Source organism: Bactrocera tryoni, chromosome 2 (genome assembly GCF_016617805.1).
Source record: "Bactrocera tryoni isolate S06 chromosome 2, CSIRO_BtryS06_freeze2, whole genome shotgun sequence".
Taxonomy (NCBI): Eukaryota; Metazoa; Arthropoda; class Insecta; order Diptera; family Tephritidae; genus Bactrocera; species Bactrocera tryoni.
This window is the reverse complement of record NC_052500.1, coordinates 47,891,819-47,907,953: the sequence shown is the minus strand read 5'-3', so window position 1 is coordinate 47,907,953 and position 16,135 is coordinate 47,891,819. Positions and strand designations below refer to the sequence as shown.

The following is a 16,135-nucleotide window of genomic DNA, read 5'->3' as shown; positions in this document are numbered from 1 at the left end:
TGAGAGCAATTTTTTTGGTGTTTTTTGAAAAAAAAAAATGTAAAATTCCACGCTAAGCTGGGTAGATATTTATTTAAAGTTCATGCTTTGCCCGTTTACTGTTGTTGTTGGGAATAGCTAGCAGTAATGACAATGATAGAAATCAGTTCTAGCTTTTGGAAAGCTATTTATGCATTGAATGCGAGAAGAACTAATTCATGTGTGGTCAAAAAAGTATGACAAAAACGGTAACGCTTGGCTGGACGTCAAAATCACAGCGCAACCCGGTAGAAAAGGGTGGGTTGCGCTTCCGCTTATGAAATTATATTTTTTGAGAGCAACAAAATAAAAATTCAATTAAATTGTTTTTTCCATATTAAAAGCGTTTCGCCCTATTACTAATTGATTTATTATCGTCAATATTACATATATGTATGTGTGCTGGCAATATACAAAAACAGTTATAAAATACAATGCACACTTTTTTATAAAATATTTTTTAAAATTGTTCGAAAAATACATTCAATTTCATTTTACTCACATACTACTAAATATGTTTTTTATGTTCTAAAATAGTCATTTGTTCAGTTATTTACTTAGTTTGTGACACAGTTAGACATTTCCGTGGTTTTATGGCCAATTTGTAAGCGCTTAGGTTAATGATGATCTCTTCATTACATTTCTATTTTATGCTAAATTTCTGATTGTATACAATTAAAAATTATTTAGTCCCGTATCATTATGTAATTTCTATACTTAAGTATTAATTAGAAAAAAATTAGCTAAATTAAAATTAAGCATGTTGTTGGGTTGGCGGCCTTAGCCGCGCCACGTCGCTTCTATAAAAATGAGCAACTTAATATCAGTATTAGCACCGCGATGGGGAAAATCGCATAGACGGCCGTGCGCGGATGGCAAGTTGAGATCAGGTAGGTGATGTCGTCCTCTTCGTGTTCGATGCCATCGCGCGTCGGCACCTCCACGATGACCATTTCGTCGGACATAAAGCCGATGGGAAAGGTGCAGTTCGTCACATTTAAACAACCCTGCGAATCGCTTATATTGGAGTATTGAAATGTCGGCTTGTAAATGTCGAATATGGCGTGTATGTCATTGCGCACCAAATCGTTGTCGCTGTAGAATATATAATAGTAATAACCGTCCTCGGTGATCTCATGCTTGGAGAGCATACGTTGTGAGCCATTTTCAAGAAAATGCGCATTAACGCACTCGGCTGAGGGTGCGAAACCCTCCGCCAGTAATATGGTGCCGTTGAAGCAGTTGAACAGACCCGTTTCGAAGCTTGACACCGAGTTGGATTCGTCAGTGATGGTGAAATTTATCGCATTGCCGCCATGACTATATTTGCGATCGTAAACATGTTCACGTTTGCTGCGGCGGCGCAGCTTGTACAGTTGATCATATACCTCCTGTTTCCTTTGTGCCGCCGCCGCTTGATGGCGCTGCAGAAATGCTCCATCTGAAGCGTTTGTGGCGGTTTGATGCGCTTTTGGTGAATTCTCGCGCTTTGTTAGCCTGTGTGTGGACGCAGTGGCGGGTGCATTAGTCAGTAATCTACGATTACGTAGCGAGCTCACGGAGCCCTTTTTCAATTTCTTGCCGCGTATTTTAGACGACTTCACTGTAGTTGGTTGTGTGCTATTACTTTCCAGTTTTTGTGGCGGCACGGCCAGTGCTGCAGCCGCAGCTTCTACCGCAGCTGCATTTTTAGCACGCTGGAATGCTTCTTCCTCCGCGTCTTCGCTCGAATCCTCACCGCCGTGATTCTCCTCTTCCATATTAGTGTCGACTGTTTTCTTTTCAGCCGCCACCTCATCGACCGGCACCGTGTCGCCCATTTCTCGTATATCCTCAAAGAATACCTTCACCTGCTCATGACCATGCGCAAAGTTCGCACCCAATTTATTTTGATTGTGATCGAGTAGACCGCAGGTGTTCAGGTCACGTTGTCCTTTAACCACCAATATACGCGAGCCGTCGTAGCGTGAACAAAATTTCAGGTGCACTTTAGCGCCTTTCAACAGATAGAAGCCCCAATATTCTAATGTATCATCGGGCAGCGTCATAGATTTCTTTAGACGTATGTGTTTACGATTTGTGGAGACTTCGGGCTTGCTGCGCAACTGAAATGCATTGAAGTTGGAATTCATGCGTAGCGAATGTTGTTGACAGAATATCGAAGATATGCCATCTCGTATCTCAATTATATCCGATTCGGCGACGGGATAAATAACGTCAGCAAAGGCGGTGCGGCGTAGGTAGAGCGGTATGATTATCAATGCGGACGGCAGTATGACTATCAGTATGCAGAAGACTATCACCCGCTTCACCCCTTGCATTTTGTCAGTCTCTATGTATGGCGGGAGAGAAGAGAGATAAAATTAGATAATGAAATTTGACTGATGAAAATATTTATTTAAAAAATAACAATGATGAAGTTTTGTTTAGCTATGCGATTAGAGTAAAGCAGATGGGAAAATTTTCCAAAATTGATTAAACAAATTCAGTTATGGGTAGCTGATTGGTAACAATCAAAATCATCTCGAGACCAATAAATAACACTACGCATGACAAAAAATCTTTAATAAACAACTTCAACTCAAATTTAAATTAAAACTACTATTTGGAAGCAAAAACGATAACAGTTCTCAGATGATTACAAAGCCAGTTTTTATATTTTACTAGCTTGCTTAATAACCATCTCGTCTTGAGTTTGAAAAGACTTATTTTATACATATTTTCTAACTTAGGTTAGCAGGTGAATCTTAAAGCATTTCCGGAATACCATTAAGCGATATTCACCCTCAGTCAGCGGAAAAAACTTAAATGTGACCAAAAGTCGCAAAACTATCAAGTAAATTTGCCATTGTCTTGGTTCTGATTGGTGTTATACTACTGTGCCCAAAAAATAATTGTTTGTTTAGGTTGGTAGTACTGTCAGTCACATCAGTCAGTCACTGTCAGTCACATTTCATGTCAAAATATTCATTAGTGTTTGAGATACGTGTCGTTTTGTGAGCTGCTAAAAGTGAGTTTTTCGTTTTTTGCGATGTCGAAATTTGTTGAGCAAAGAATTTGCATTAAATTTTGTTTACGGAATCAATTTTCTGCTGCGGATACGTTGAGGATGGTGCAGAAAGCCTTTGGTGATGAGGCTATGTCTAAAAAAAATTTTTACAAGTGGTATAGTGAGTTCCAAGCCGGCCGTGAACGTGTCGAAGACGAAGAGCGTCCAGGGCGGCCATCAACCTCAACCGACGAAGTCCACGTTCAACACATCAAAGATTTGGTGTTGAAAAACCGTCGATTAACAATTAGAGACCTTGCTGATAAAGTTGGCATATCGAAAGGCTCAGCCAATACCATTTTGAAGGATGTTTTGGGCCTCAAGCGCGTCAAATCTCGACTGGTACCGAAAACATTGAATTTTTTTGGAAAAAACGCGTCGCGTTGAAGTGTGTGAAACGATGTTTTCCGACTACCAGGGTGTCATGAAACGCATTATAACTGGCGATGAGACTTAGATCTATGCTTACGACTCCGAAACAACCGATCAATCGAGCGAATATCGTGCCAAAAGAGAGCCGAGACTAAAAAAATCGCGCCAAAGTCGCACAAAAATCAAGGTCATGTTGACTGTTTTCTTCGATTATCGTGGTGTTGTGCATTATGAATTCCTTCCAACCGGTCAAACAGTAAACAAGGAATATTATTTGAACGTTATGCGTTGTTTGCGTAACGCTATCCGCCTAAAAAGGCCGGAATTGTGGAAAGATAATTCTTGGTTCTTACACCACGATAATGCACCATACTGCCCTCGTAATTCGTGATCATTTCGCCAAAAACTCAACCCATATCGTTCCGCAACCACCGTATTCACCTGATCTGGCGCCGTGCGACTTCTGGCTGTTCACGAAGCTTCGGGCACACCGTTTTTATACGATAGAGGAGATTCAAGCCGCAGCGAAGACGGAACTGAAGGCCATCCCGGAAAGTGACTGCAACCAGTGTTTCGAAGATTAGAAAATCCGTTGGCATAAGTGCATTGCATCGGGAGGGGACTACTTTGAAGGGGATGAAATTGATTTGGAAGAATAAATAAAGAAGTTTCAAAATAAATACAATGTCACCCAATGTTGGGCACATTAGTATGTATTGGATATACATAAATCTCAAACCAAAGGTGTAAATTAGGGGCTAAACTGATTACTCATGATGCGTCACATAGATGCTTTGCAATAAGTCCCAGTTCAGTATTCTGACATACCCTTTGCTTTCTTCGCTTCGTTGTTAAAGTATGAATTGTCAATCAAAGCGAGGAAATTTCTATGGGAATCGGCATTTAAAATTCCGTCGGTGTGAGGGGCTTATATGATATATTTATTGGAAAATGACATTGCAATTCGTGTGCTTCAATAATTCTTTTTCCATTTTGTGATACAGTGTTAACCGTATCTTATCGTATCTTAATCTGGAATTGCTTGAATATCATCTGAGTAGGCAGCGAGCGTCGCGACGAACAGAGTTAGGTGTGGGGATACCAGCCGAAAAATAATTGGTTCTGTACGCTAGTACAGTATTCCTATGGTAAGATTTTCAATTTTTCGAAGTCATGCAACCCCTAACAGAAAATTATATATAACTCTAATTTTAAAGTAGTTTAAGTTGATTTAAGTTAGTTTTATTTATAGTTAAAACTGTACGATATTTATAAGAAAACGGAACGTCGAGTTTCGAATAATATGGTCACATATAGTAATCTAAATCATCCTTATTCGCTTAAATTCATTAAGGCGACTTTAAGCATATTGTCGTAGAAATATATGTATGCTTGTAAACTAGGAATTTCCTGTGTAACTTTGCATTGTTTTGTAGCGACAGAAAATTGTCTCCAATTAGTTTTGGATCTGTTCCGATTACATAGAGCCGCCAGTTGTGGGCCCGAAACAGGTTTTTTCGAATTTGCTCGCTGTTCTCGGATCCTTTAAGTAAGATTTCCACAAAGAATTCATCCAAGTTTCAAATAGCGACCCACAGTAATATAGATTAGAAATAAGTGACAAAACGCTATATAGATAAAGAAATGGGCGTGGCCGCTGTTAAACTGATATCTAACTAAATTTCGGCATCAGTTTATGAAGCTTCACGAAATTAAACGAATTATTGCAGTATCAACGAGCTTCATATTCATAATTTAATATTTATGATTTTTTTTGTATACCAACATCCGTAACACATCCGTCTAACATTGACTTCGTAAATAATATTAATATATTTTAAATATTTGTATTTATTTACTTAGTAACATATATACAAACAACTGAAAAAACTTTTTGAGTTATTTGCTCTATCTTATTTGTTTATTTTGGGTGGGTTTCAAGCTGCTGTAGGCCTACTAAGTTGTCTTAAGAAACCTAAATAAAATTTAGAACACAGATTTTTCTTTTTGACAAGTAAAACTTTGCAATTATCTTCACAAATAATTTCTTTTTCACCCATATTTTGTTTACCTTCAAAGTAATATTCGTTAATCTGCATTTTGATGCTTGTAAGTCACAAAACAGAAACCAAACGAAATTAACTGTTGAGCAATTTTTTACAAATTTCAATATATTTTTATTTTTTTTTTGCACGAAAGCAATGATTTTCTTTCCTTTGCGAACCGTAGCGTGCGTTGTTCGGCAAAGTTCCGCCGACTATCATCAAAAGTCCGATTAGTACTAACCAAGTATAAAGAGTTATCAAATTATGAACTATATCAGTCTGAAAACAACAACAACAACAGCAACAACAACAAAAACAACTACAACAACAAAGAAACCAGCAACAACTTTTGTTTACCACTGAGAGGGTATAGAAGTTAGTTCACACCGTAGATCTCTACAAACAGGCATACCTCTTAAGCAGCAAATCGTGCACACACACATAAGTAAGTAAACACGGGCTGTGAGTTACGAGGAATGTGTCTATGTATGTTAATAAGATCACAGGTATGTATTTCATTTAAAAAATCAAAGGCGTTATAAACACAGGCTCGGCTAATGTCATTATACGCCTAAAGGAGACCCGGCAATGCCAAACGAAGAAATGCGCTGCAAATTTTTTGCTTGACAGCGAATTTTCGATGGATCATGTGAAAGAGTGTGTGTAATGTAAGGTCCCAAATCTATATGTGGGTTTAATAGGGGACTTAATAACATATGTTTGAAACCAAAACTTCTTTCTAAATCTAGTGAGATGGTCAGCAAATGTATTATTTGAACAATTAGACGTTTTTAACAGAAATTTAAAAGTATGGAGAAAAACTATACATACATATGTATTGTAATAAAAAACTTATAGCTTACTTATTTTATACTATTTATTTCAATTATTTCGTTTTATATTGCGTAGTCGAAAAAGTCTTTTCGTGTTTCGTCAATAGATGTCGTTGCAGTCGTTAGAAAAGTGAGAGTTTAAGTTTCATTTAACCAAAAAATAAAAATAAAAATCGAGAAAGTTCAGAAGAAGTTACAGCTGTGCAAAAATGAATGAAAATAATGAAGAAATTCGAAATATTTTGAAATTTTTGTATAAAAAATGGAAGAATGGCACGCAAGCCACAAACGAAATTTATAAAGTTTACGGAGACGATGTTGTATCAGTTCGTGCAGCACAACAATGGTTCGCTCGCTTCCGTTCTGGAAATTTCGAAAGTTCGACTTACACTGATGAAAGTTTTACACTGAAGGAATAATGTCTCTAGCGGGAAAACGGCAAAAAGTGGTCGACCAAAATAGTGCATATTTGTTCATTTATTTATTGGTGTAAATATAAAAAAAATATGTCGAAGATTAGAAATACGAAAAGACTTTTTCGACTACTCAATATTTAGTATTTTCCCGACATTATTTGTGATTTTAATGATGACACAGTTAGCCATGGATGGCCTTGAGTTCGCTGTTAGTGCGTTGGAAATAAAGCAAGGTAGAAACAACTAAGAATTTTCTCCTCCACTGTCCACTGTAGAAAATTATTAAGGAGTATTGTTAAATAATTTGTTTATAAAATGAGAATCAGGGTACAACAGCCTGAACAGGGTATATTAAATTTCCCTCGAAGTTTGTAAAGTCATCAGTGTGACGACCGTGTCCCTCAATCCGGATATCTGTGTATACATCAGTGGCGTAGCTACAACTTCGGGCGCCCGGGGCCAAGGATGTTTTGCCGCCCCCCTTTATATACCTACCTACAAGTTTCATGAGGTGGTTCGAACAGAAGTGAATTTTTACAAAATACCTTCGATATTAAGTATATAAAACTTAGGAACTAGAAGCCACGCTAATTCTGAAGTTCCACAATTCTCACAATACGGTTTTTGAGGAAATTGATAGTAAATTTACAAGACATCTTATGAAAAGCCATAGAAAAAACCCATTTTCTTCCTATATCTTGTACGCTTTTGACACAATTTGCAGGAATTTTTGCCTGAATTGGAGTTTTTAAATACCATTTTGCCGCCCCCAAGACGTTGCGCCCGAGGCGACGGCCCCCTTTCTTGAATTTCAGCTCAGTTCGTTTCTTATGTTTTCCTATCAAGCTGAGACAATTTTATCTATATTACATACAGGCATATAAATATAATAATAATTATTATAATTTGTTATACAAACATAAGTATGTATAAAGATGACGTTTTCCGTCCGCATAGATTATCTCTTGAGAGGCAAAACGTGAGTGCCTTATCTATTGCTCTTGTTTGCAAACATTTCACCTATTCATACATACATACATATATACATACGTACACATTTAAATACATAGCATTTTTGCGCAGCTTCATCAAATTCTTCCCTTTAATCAAATCAAAATTGTCTCGCAAATAAAAAAAAACAGAGCAAAAACAACTGCGTGTACTTGTGCTTAGTTAAGGCTGGCACTGATAATATTCGTTTTCGCTCTTTGACAATATTTACTTTATAATTAACAAGTTAGAATTCTATGAATAATTTTAGAGCAAACACACATCCGTTTGTTTACCTCAGCATTGGCACATTTATAAGCACCTGCACATATACATACATTCTTACAAGCATACACACACATATGTGTAGATATGTTTGCTTTAATTTAATATTGAGATCTCACTCAGTGGAAAAAACTGGCTGACACTTAATCAGCAGCGCGAAATAGAGTAGTTTGGTTGAAACTAAGAGCTGAGATGTTTATAAATACCTTATCAAGCAACAAAAACAATAAGTATAATTAGAAATAAAAAATACAATTTATGGTCAGCAAAACACGAGTTCACGCGATCAATGCCTGTTTATTGCAAAACGTTTCTGAAATTGGACAATAACTGTATATGTATGGTACAAGTATAATAAAACTTGTGTTTTTAAATTACGACCTCCGAAACTGATAAGACGTACTTAAGTGTGTGCATGTGTGCGGGCTAAAAACGTGATCACTTTTATATAGAAATTAAAAACGGCAAAGACACATAAATAATTAAGAACAAATAAAAGGTGCGCGGCTTTTCTAAGAGACTTATCCCTTTAGTTTCAAGCAATTTTTTCTGTCTAAAACTAGTTTGTGGCTACGCTCAGTAAACTCATTTGCTTATATGAAGAAAGAACTAAGTTTGAGTGGGCACAAATGATAAAAAAATTTACCAGAAAAGTATAAAGAGCATATTTTACTGCCGGAAGCTTTGAATTATTAATCGAGTTAATTGATCTTTTTCAAAGTCAATGTAAAATTACGGTGCGGAAGTAAAAGAGCGTTGAAAATATAGAGTTAAAATTATTTTTGAGGGCTGTCACGTGTTTAAATCATTTAATCAAAATAAATTGATAAGACAAAATGAATATTAAGGAAAAAAAACAGCATTAACTCAACTATCACACCCTTCACAAATAAAAAAAGTTTTCCATACAAAAACTTGCTTTTGATGGGTCAGCTTGTATGGCAGATACATATATTTATGTATGTTATAATGGTCCGATCTAAAAACTTCTTCGAAAATTTAGCGTTGCCTTGGGCAAAAATCATTATATTAGGTACACTCGTGGCCACGCAAATCTTACCACTAAAAATTTTCAAGTATTGTGCATATTTGACTATACATACTTTATAGCGGTACCTTTTGCGGTATAGATATTTTTTATTTAGAAATAAGTTAAAGACATGTTCTTAATCAAAAATATTAAAATTTAAAAACAAAAACACAATCAGCTATAGATAAATCAATTGAAAGATAGTGAGCTTTACAAAATGAGCTCGAAATGTAAGAGACTGACATGCGATCAAAACATTTTATTTTTTACTTTAATTTCATTTACACTATAATTGAAATTAATATTTTATTTAATTTTTTTTAATTGAAACACGAAGTTTAGTCGGTGTATCACTTTAAAAACAATAAAATCAACCGCTTTTGTATAAGCACAGAAAAGCTGGTTGTGTTTTACTCATTAACCGTAATAAATTAAAAACTATAATTATAATTGGATAATATAATTTAGTTTACTTATGCTTACTAAAAACATAAAACAAAATTTAAGGAAATCCCGAACGAACGAAAAAGTCCGAAAAAAAATTTAAGAAAATATAGTGGTAAGGTTTGCGTGGCCACGAGTATACATACATATATAGGGGCTGAAGGAAGTATTGATCCGCTTTTGTCCATGTTTGGCACAAAGACATATTATGGTAAGCAAAAAAGAGGCTCTCTGAATGTCATTAATATTTATGTGTAGTATTACAAGGATCATTCCAAAGTAAACAGGACTTTTTGAATCTAACGCCCCCTGGTGGCGCCATCTACATACATACATATATGTCGACTCTGCTAACTTTATCGATTGTCCAATTTCATGACACTTCATTGATTGGAAGTGAAGTTATTGCATTTTAAGTGTCAGTATGTTTATGTTATCGGTGCGAAAATGAGCCTCGAACAAAGAGCCAACATAAAATTTTGTTTTAAAAATAGTAAAACTATTACCGAAACATTTCAATTGATAAAACAAGTTTATTGCGATGATTGACTATCCCGTAGCAGAGTGCACGAGTGGTTTCAACGTTTGCAAAGTGGTCGTGTGGACATACATAAATGACGATCAACATGTGGGCCAATCAAATTCCGTGATTACCGGAAATCCAATCGAAACTGTGAGTGAATTTATCAAAAATCAGCCGAAATCAACATTGAAATTCATGGAAATGAAATTGAACATCTCCAAAACATCGATTTATCGCATTTTGACCGAACATTTGGGCTTACGAAAGGTGTGTGCACGGTTTATTCCGCACAAATTGACTGACGACCAAAAATTGCTCTGAATCCAACTTTCGATTCGATGCTTGTGACCGATTATTTAACCAAAAATCACATTTTAACCATTAACCACTCCCCGTATTCACCTGATATGGCACCGTGCATACTGGCCAACGAGCTAAAACACTCGTTCGACATGCTTTTTGCAAAAAGCTATATTGAAGCAGAAGGAGACTATTTTGAATAAAATAAATTGATTTTGCCGAAAAACCCATTTGTTCGGTTTTTTTTTTTAAGTCCTGTTTACTTTGAAACGCACCTTGTATTATATTTCACATATTATATTAGTGCATACCACTCAAATAGTATTCATTATTGACAGTTTGCCCGGTCGGAAGGAATTTGGAGTTCACCATACGTCGACAATCGAAGAAACGTTCAACATAACCATGATTTTTGATCTACATTGACGTAGCTTTTTCGGCTTCAGCTCACCACGATATTTGGCTCATTAGTCATCTGTTTCCGGGTCGTAAACATAGATCCAAGACTCATCGCCATTCATGATATTCTAGTAGCCGGAAAATATTTATTCATAGATGTTAACGCGATACTATTTTTAAAACTTAGTGATTTTAGAATTTTTCTTACGCCGAAATTATCTTTCAAAATGGTTTCCACTAATCCTTTACATATTCCAACGATGCCAGTAAAATCTCTGACTGTTAGTCATCGATTCTCAAGCACCAATTTCATTGACGTTTTGATCATCAGTTGTTGATGGCCGCCTTAAATGTGGTTCGCGCGTTTTCGGCCTTCTTTGAATAGTTTGTATCAATGAAACACATTTGCTCTTGCTCGCGACAAGCAATTGTCACCGAAAGCCAAAAATTTGGTAGAAATCTGTCTATTGTGTTATTAAAATTTTGAATTCGGGAAAAACTTGGAGATGCCTATCGTCAATTTATTCCCCGATTCCTATACATCTTATCAGTGCCCACATTACTTTATAATTAAATGCTTTTGAAATTCGTATTTCTTTAGTGAGTTAACACATTTTTTGTAATTTTCAACAAGATCGTTAGACTATGGAGGTTGGGATTGGTTCTGAGGAAGTTGGGTAAACATAGGAAAACACAGATAACCCCTTATTTCGGTTTCCTTTACCAAATTACAGATGAATAGCTTAATTTTAGGGCTAATTATAACACTTTATAACTTTTCAATAACGGCGTGGCAATAGTCCAATTTCGTTCATCTACAATACAGGGTTTGTCCGGAAAGTAATAAGACTGATTTTCTTCCGCCGCTACTGTACTTCGGAGTATGCGCGCACCGACTGGATTCGGTAAAGGGCGTTCCTAGCTAATGAACGAGCGGCTGGTCAGTTGTTTCCGAGCACCTGGAGAATCAGGACAAACGTTTTCGCGCGGCGTGTTTCTGTGAGTGGTGCAAGCCGAAAATGCAAACATGCAGCGTTCGTTACGCGATTAAATTCGATGTGAAACTCGGGAAATCTGCGACAGAGACGTTTGATATGATCCAGCAGGCTTACCCAGATGTTTCTTTAGCAAGAAGTGGTGTATTTCGATGGCACCAGGCCTTTTTGGAGGGCTGGGAAGAGGTCGCTAATGAAGACCGTTCTGGGAGATCTGCGACTTCGACAAACACCGACAATATAAATCGTGTGCGTAAAGTTTTGAACTCAGACCGTCGACTAAGTATGCGTTTAATTGACCAGCAGTTAAATTTATCAAAATCTGTGATTCATGACATTGTGACGGAGCTCTTGAACATGCGCAAGGTGTGCGCGAATATGATCCCAAAAGTGCTCACTGACGACCAGAAATTGCGGCGAGTGGAAGTTGCCAAGAAAATTTGAACATGTGCGAAAGTGAACTCCAATATTTGAATAACGTAATCACAGGTGACTAGTCATGGATCCTTGAGTATGATCTCGAGACAAAGAGGCACTCTTCCGAGTGGCACATGCCGGCAGAGGGGTTCCACGCAGCACGCATCTTGGTTCTCAAGGCTATTCCAGAGAATGCCTTCCGTGACGCCTTCAATGCTTGAAAATGGCGCTGGCAGCGCTGTATCGACACAAAAGGAGCCTATTTTGAAAGTTTTTAAAAAATTTGTTCAAAATTTTTTTTTTAATCGACTCAGTCCTATTACTTTCCGGACAAACCCTGTACGTTCATTGAGATATTTCGCATAACTTGTCTCATCATCCCTCTTATTTTTAACTATGTACTATTTTGAATGAAAACGAGAGACTTTCAGGTAACTTCTTATCTCATTTCCAACTTATTTCGATTTTTAATCAATTACTTTTTTGTGATTTTTTCCTGTTTGCTTCTATACAATTTCGAAACCTATCAAAATTAAAGATTTACTTGATGTCCATATGTACATACATTATACTACAAAGATGCGATCGTGGCATCGTTAGTCGTTTTTGTGATTTCGAGTATTGCGTAAATGAGTATTTCTTCAACGAAATTAGTGCGTCATAGATTCTGCAGGGCTCCAATGTAAATTAAATAATGTTGTTTATTTAATAAGTTATTATACCTAGAATAGGGTGTACTAAGTTAGCCAAGAAGTTTGTATCACCCCAAAAGAAACGTCGACCTATTAAATAAATATACTTATATAAATAATCAACTGAACGAACTGAAACACAGAATATGTAGTAAACTTTTTCGTTTGACGAGATATCTTCACCAAATTTGGCTTGTATTGTTGCGCAAGGCAACGATGCTGTTAAGAAATTGTTCAGATCGGACTACTAAGGCAATAGCTGACAACAACAAACTAACCGATCAAAATTATGTGTTATTGTTCCTGTGAGCAATATTTGAGAACGGTATTGTAGCTTCGGTGAAACTGAAGTTCACATTTTTCCTTGTTTACAAAGTAATTTTGAGTGTAATGTGAACACATCTTTACTTTCAAGCATGTCGATACGAGTATTATGTAATGAGCACAGTCTAAAAGATGAATGAAACCAATAACACTTGAAAAGCTTAACACCAAACTTACGCAAATCAATTTACTGAATGCACTTTTCATTATGTAGATATGCAAAGTAAGTACAGTTCAAGTGAAACCTCAAACTGGTTCCGTTTGGTAACCGCGAAACCGGCCCCTTACGTATATTAAGAGTTTGTTTTCGTCATATTCAATAAATCTCCAGGTTTAATCACACAATTAAATTAATATTGTGTAACCGTAATTATATTGCATTCCACTTCGCTTTATTTATTCTTAAGTGTTATTGAGTGATTCAGCAGCCACTAAAGAGTTAAGTATCTATATATTCCCAGCGAATAATAATAATACTGTTAATTAATTAAGTTTTGAATATGAAATTTATTTTAAGAGGAACTTATCAAAAGCACTCATCTTTATATAAAGTTAAACATGAGTTCAAGGTGGTGTTTACAGATTAATAATTGCAACTAATACAAAAAGAAAAACCCTAATCAGTGCAGGAAAAGCAATCTGGTGGTTGTTTCATTACTCTTTAGCTATCGATTTTACAAATCAAGGAACCGATAACAACAGCATAATCGTCGGTAAATCGTTAGACGATAATAAATCTAAAATAAACTCGTGGAATATAGAAAAAGGAGCGCTTTAGAGCAGTTTTCTTTTGATATCGTAAATTATAACCAAAGATAACTTTACCATAACATGGAATAACAATTTTGTTTGCAAAAGGATTATTTAACTAACCTCCGGTTCGGTTAATTCCGTCATTGTAAATGTTATAGAAAACAAGAAAAAACGTTAGCTTCGGCTGCCCCGAAGCTAATATACCCTTCACAGGTGCATTTCTTTTAGTAACTATGTGTTCAGTTTGTATGGCAGCTATATGCTATAGTGAGCCGATCTGAACAATTTCTTCCGATATTACATTATTTCTATGAACAATAACTCATACCAAATTTCGTAAAGATATATCGTCAAATGAGGAATCATTTGATTCCGATCATCAGTTTGTATGGCAGTTCCGACAAATGAGCAGCTTCTTGAAGAGAAAATGACGTTTGCAAAATTTCAAAGCGATATCTTAAAAACTGAGGGACTACTTCGTATATATATAGACGGACAGACATACAGATGGACATGGCTAAATCGACTCAGCTCAACATACTAATCATTTATATATGTATATACATCATAGGGTCTCCGACGCTTCCTTCTTTGTGTTACAAACTTCGTGGCAAACTTAATATACCCTGCTCAGGTTATAAAAATTTACTTAAGTTGCATAAAATGTTTATACATAACCGCTGCAACATAATTTTTGTTTAAACATTTTTGGCATATCTCTTAATGATTCTTTCAGCTAAGCAGAGTGCTGGACCTTCATTGATACTTTTTGAGTGAGTTTAAAACTTTAAATTATCGACTGGTTTTTTGGTTATATTCAGATTAACGCTTCCATTTCAACTGTCATCTATCTCATAATTAACACAATGACTGTAAGAAGTACACCCACAAAGTAACGCATTCAAGGTTAACTTGCCCTTTTCCTACATAAGTAAAAACCTGATTATTTGCGATGTGTGACATTTCACTCTAACGTGTTAGCGAGTCATTGTTCATTTGTTACATGTCCATAGAGTATATGTATATGTATATATGTATATACATATATATTTATATTTATAGAGCACACGCCTTGCGTCACTAAATTGTCGATAAATTGCGAAAATACTTGTAATTTATATAGACATTAATAGGTGTGTAAGCATGAAACCAACCTAATTAGACAAACCACCAACTGATCAAACAAATAAAAAAACATTAGGGTGCAACATTTGAACGGAAAATATTATGCTACAAACACAGAAAAATTTTGGAAATCATATAATTGAAATCTTACTAATAAAGGGTAGGTATAACCTATAGCAATGTTAAAAATTCCAATATGATGAGAAATATCCCGATAAGGATGAATAAGGAACTGAGAATAAACGCATGTTCCAAGGTAAATATATGGATTTGGAAATAGACAAAAATTAAAGAAAAGACCAATGTAGAAAAATAGTTTGAAATAGAGATAATTTGTATTTATTTATAGAGGATTGATACATACACTTGCGGTCAATTAATCCGCACCACCAAATATAATTGAAATAAGATCAGCTGATTAATTTTTTGAATAAAATTAGAATAATAGGGCCATTTTTATTTGTTTGGTTCTGTTTAGCAACTCCATATTTCATTATTTGTCATAAGTGTTCAATTGGGTTTAAAACTATCGAATTTCCAGGCCAATGTAACCAACTAAAAAAATAAATATTCGAGCTGAATAGGATCATATACACCAATTTTGTATACTTGTTTTATACAAAAATTATTTCTAATCAAAACTTACTCCTTTTGCACTGTGGCATGGCGCTCATCATGGAAGAATAGGTGTTCCGTACAAAAATAATGCTCTTCAAATGCGGATAATAAAAAAGGGTAATATTTTAGTGCATTCATCAAGGTTAAGAGGTCCCAAATCAATTGACTTTGAGGAAACTTAACTTTCTTTACTACACAGTTATCCTATCGAAATGGCACATCAAGTGCTAATTGAGCCCTATGGGGCTGCACTCCTACTTACCTACACAGTTATCATGGAACCTCTCACCACCTGAATGGCGCACGTAAACGCAAATTTAACTTAGGGTCGAATTCACAGTGATTAGTTAACCAACACTAACGGCTTAACCACCAATTTTTTATTAACAATGCTTAGTTAGCTATCAGTTAAGCCCCCAACAGAGATTGGTTAACTACTAGTCAAATAACAGCTGATGATGTACAAGTATAATTGCTTTCACTGATAATTTGTTGAAATGGCTTGCG

General features: G+C 35.8%; 1 protein-coding gene across 3 annotated transcripts in view; it reads right to left on the bottom strand.

Moving 5' to 3' along the window:
• Positions 1 to 341: 341 nt before the first annotated feature.
• LOC120768453 overlaps positions 342 to 16,135 on the bottom strand; it is a 34,676-nt gene continuing 18,882 nt past the window's right edge. For 2 of the 3 annotated variants that reach the window (XM_040095151.1, XM_040095153.1), the window contains exon 2: positions 342 to 2,350. In XM_040095151.1, coding sequence (XP_039951085.1) covers positions 819 to 2,350 — 1,532 coding nt within the window. In that variant the 3' untranslated portion in view covers positions 342 to 818. Of the gene's footprint in view, positions 2,351 to 5,510; positions 5,638 to 16,135 lie in introns of those variants that run through there. The other variant, XM_040095152.1, reaches the window with a different exon arrangement.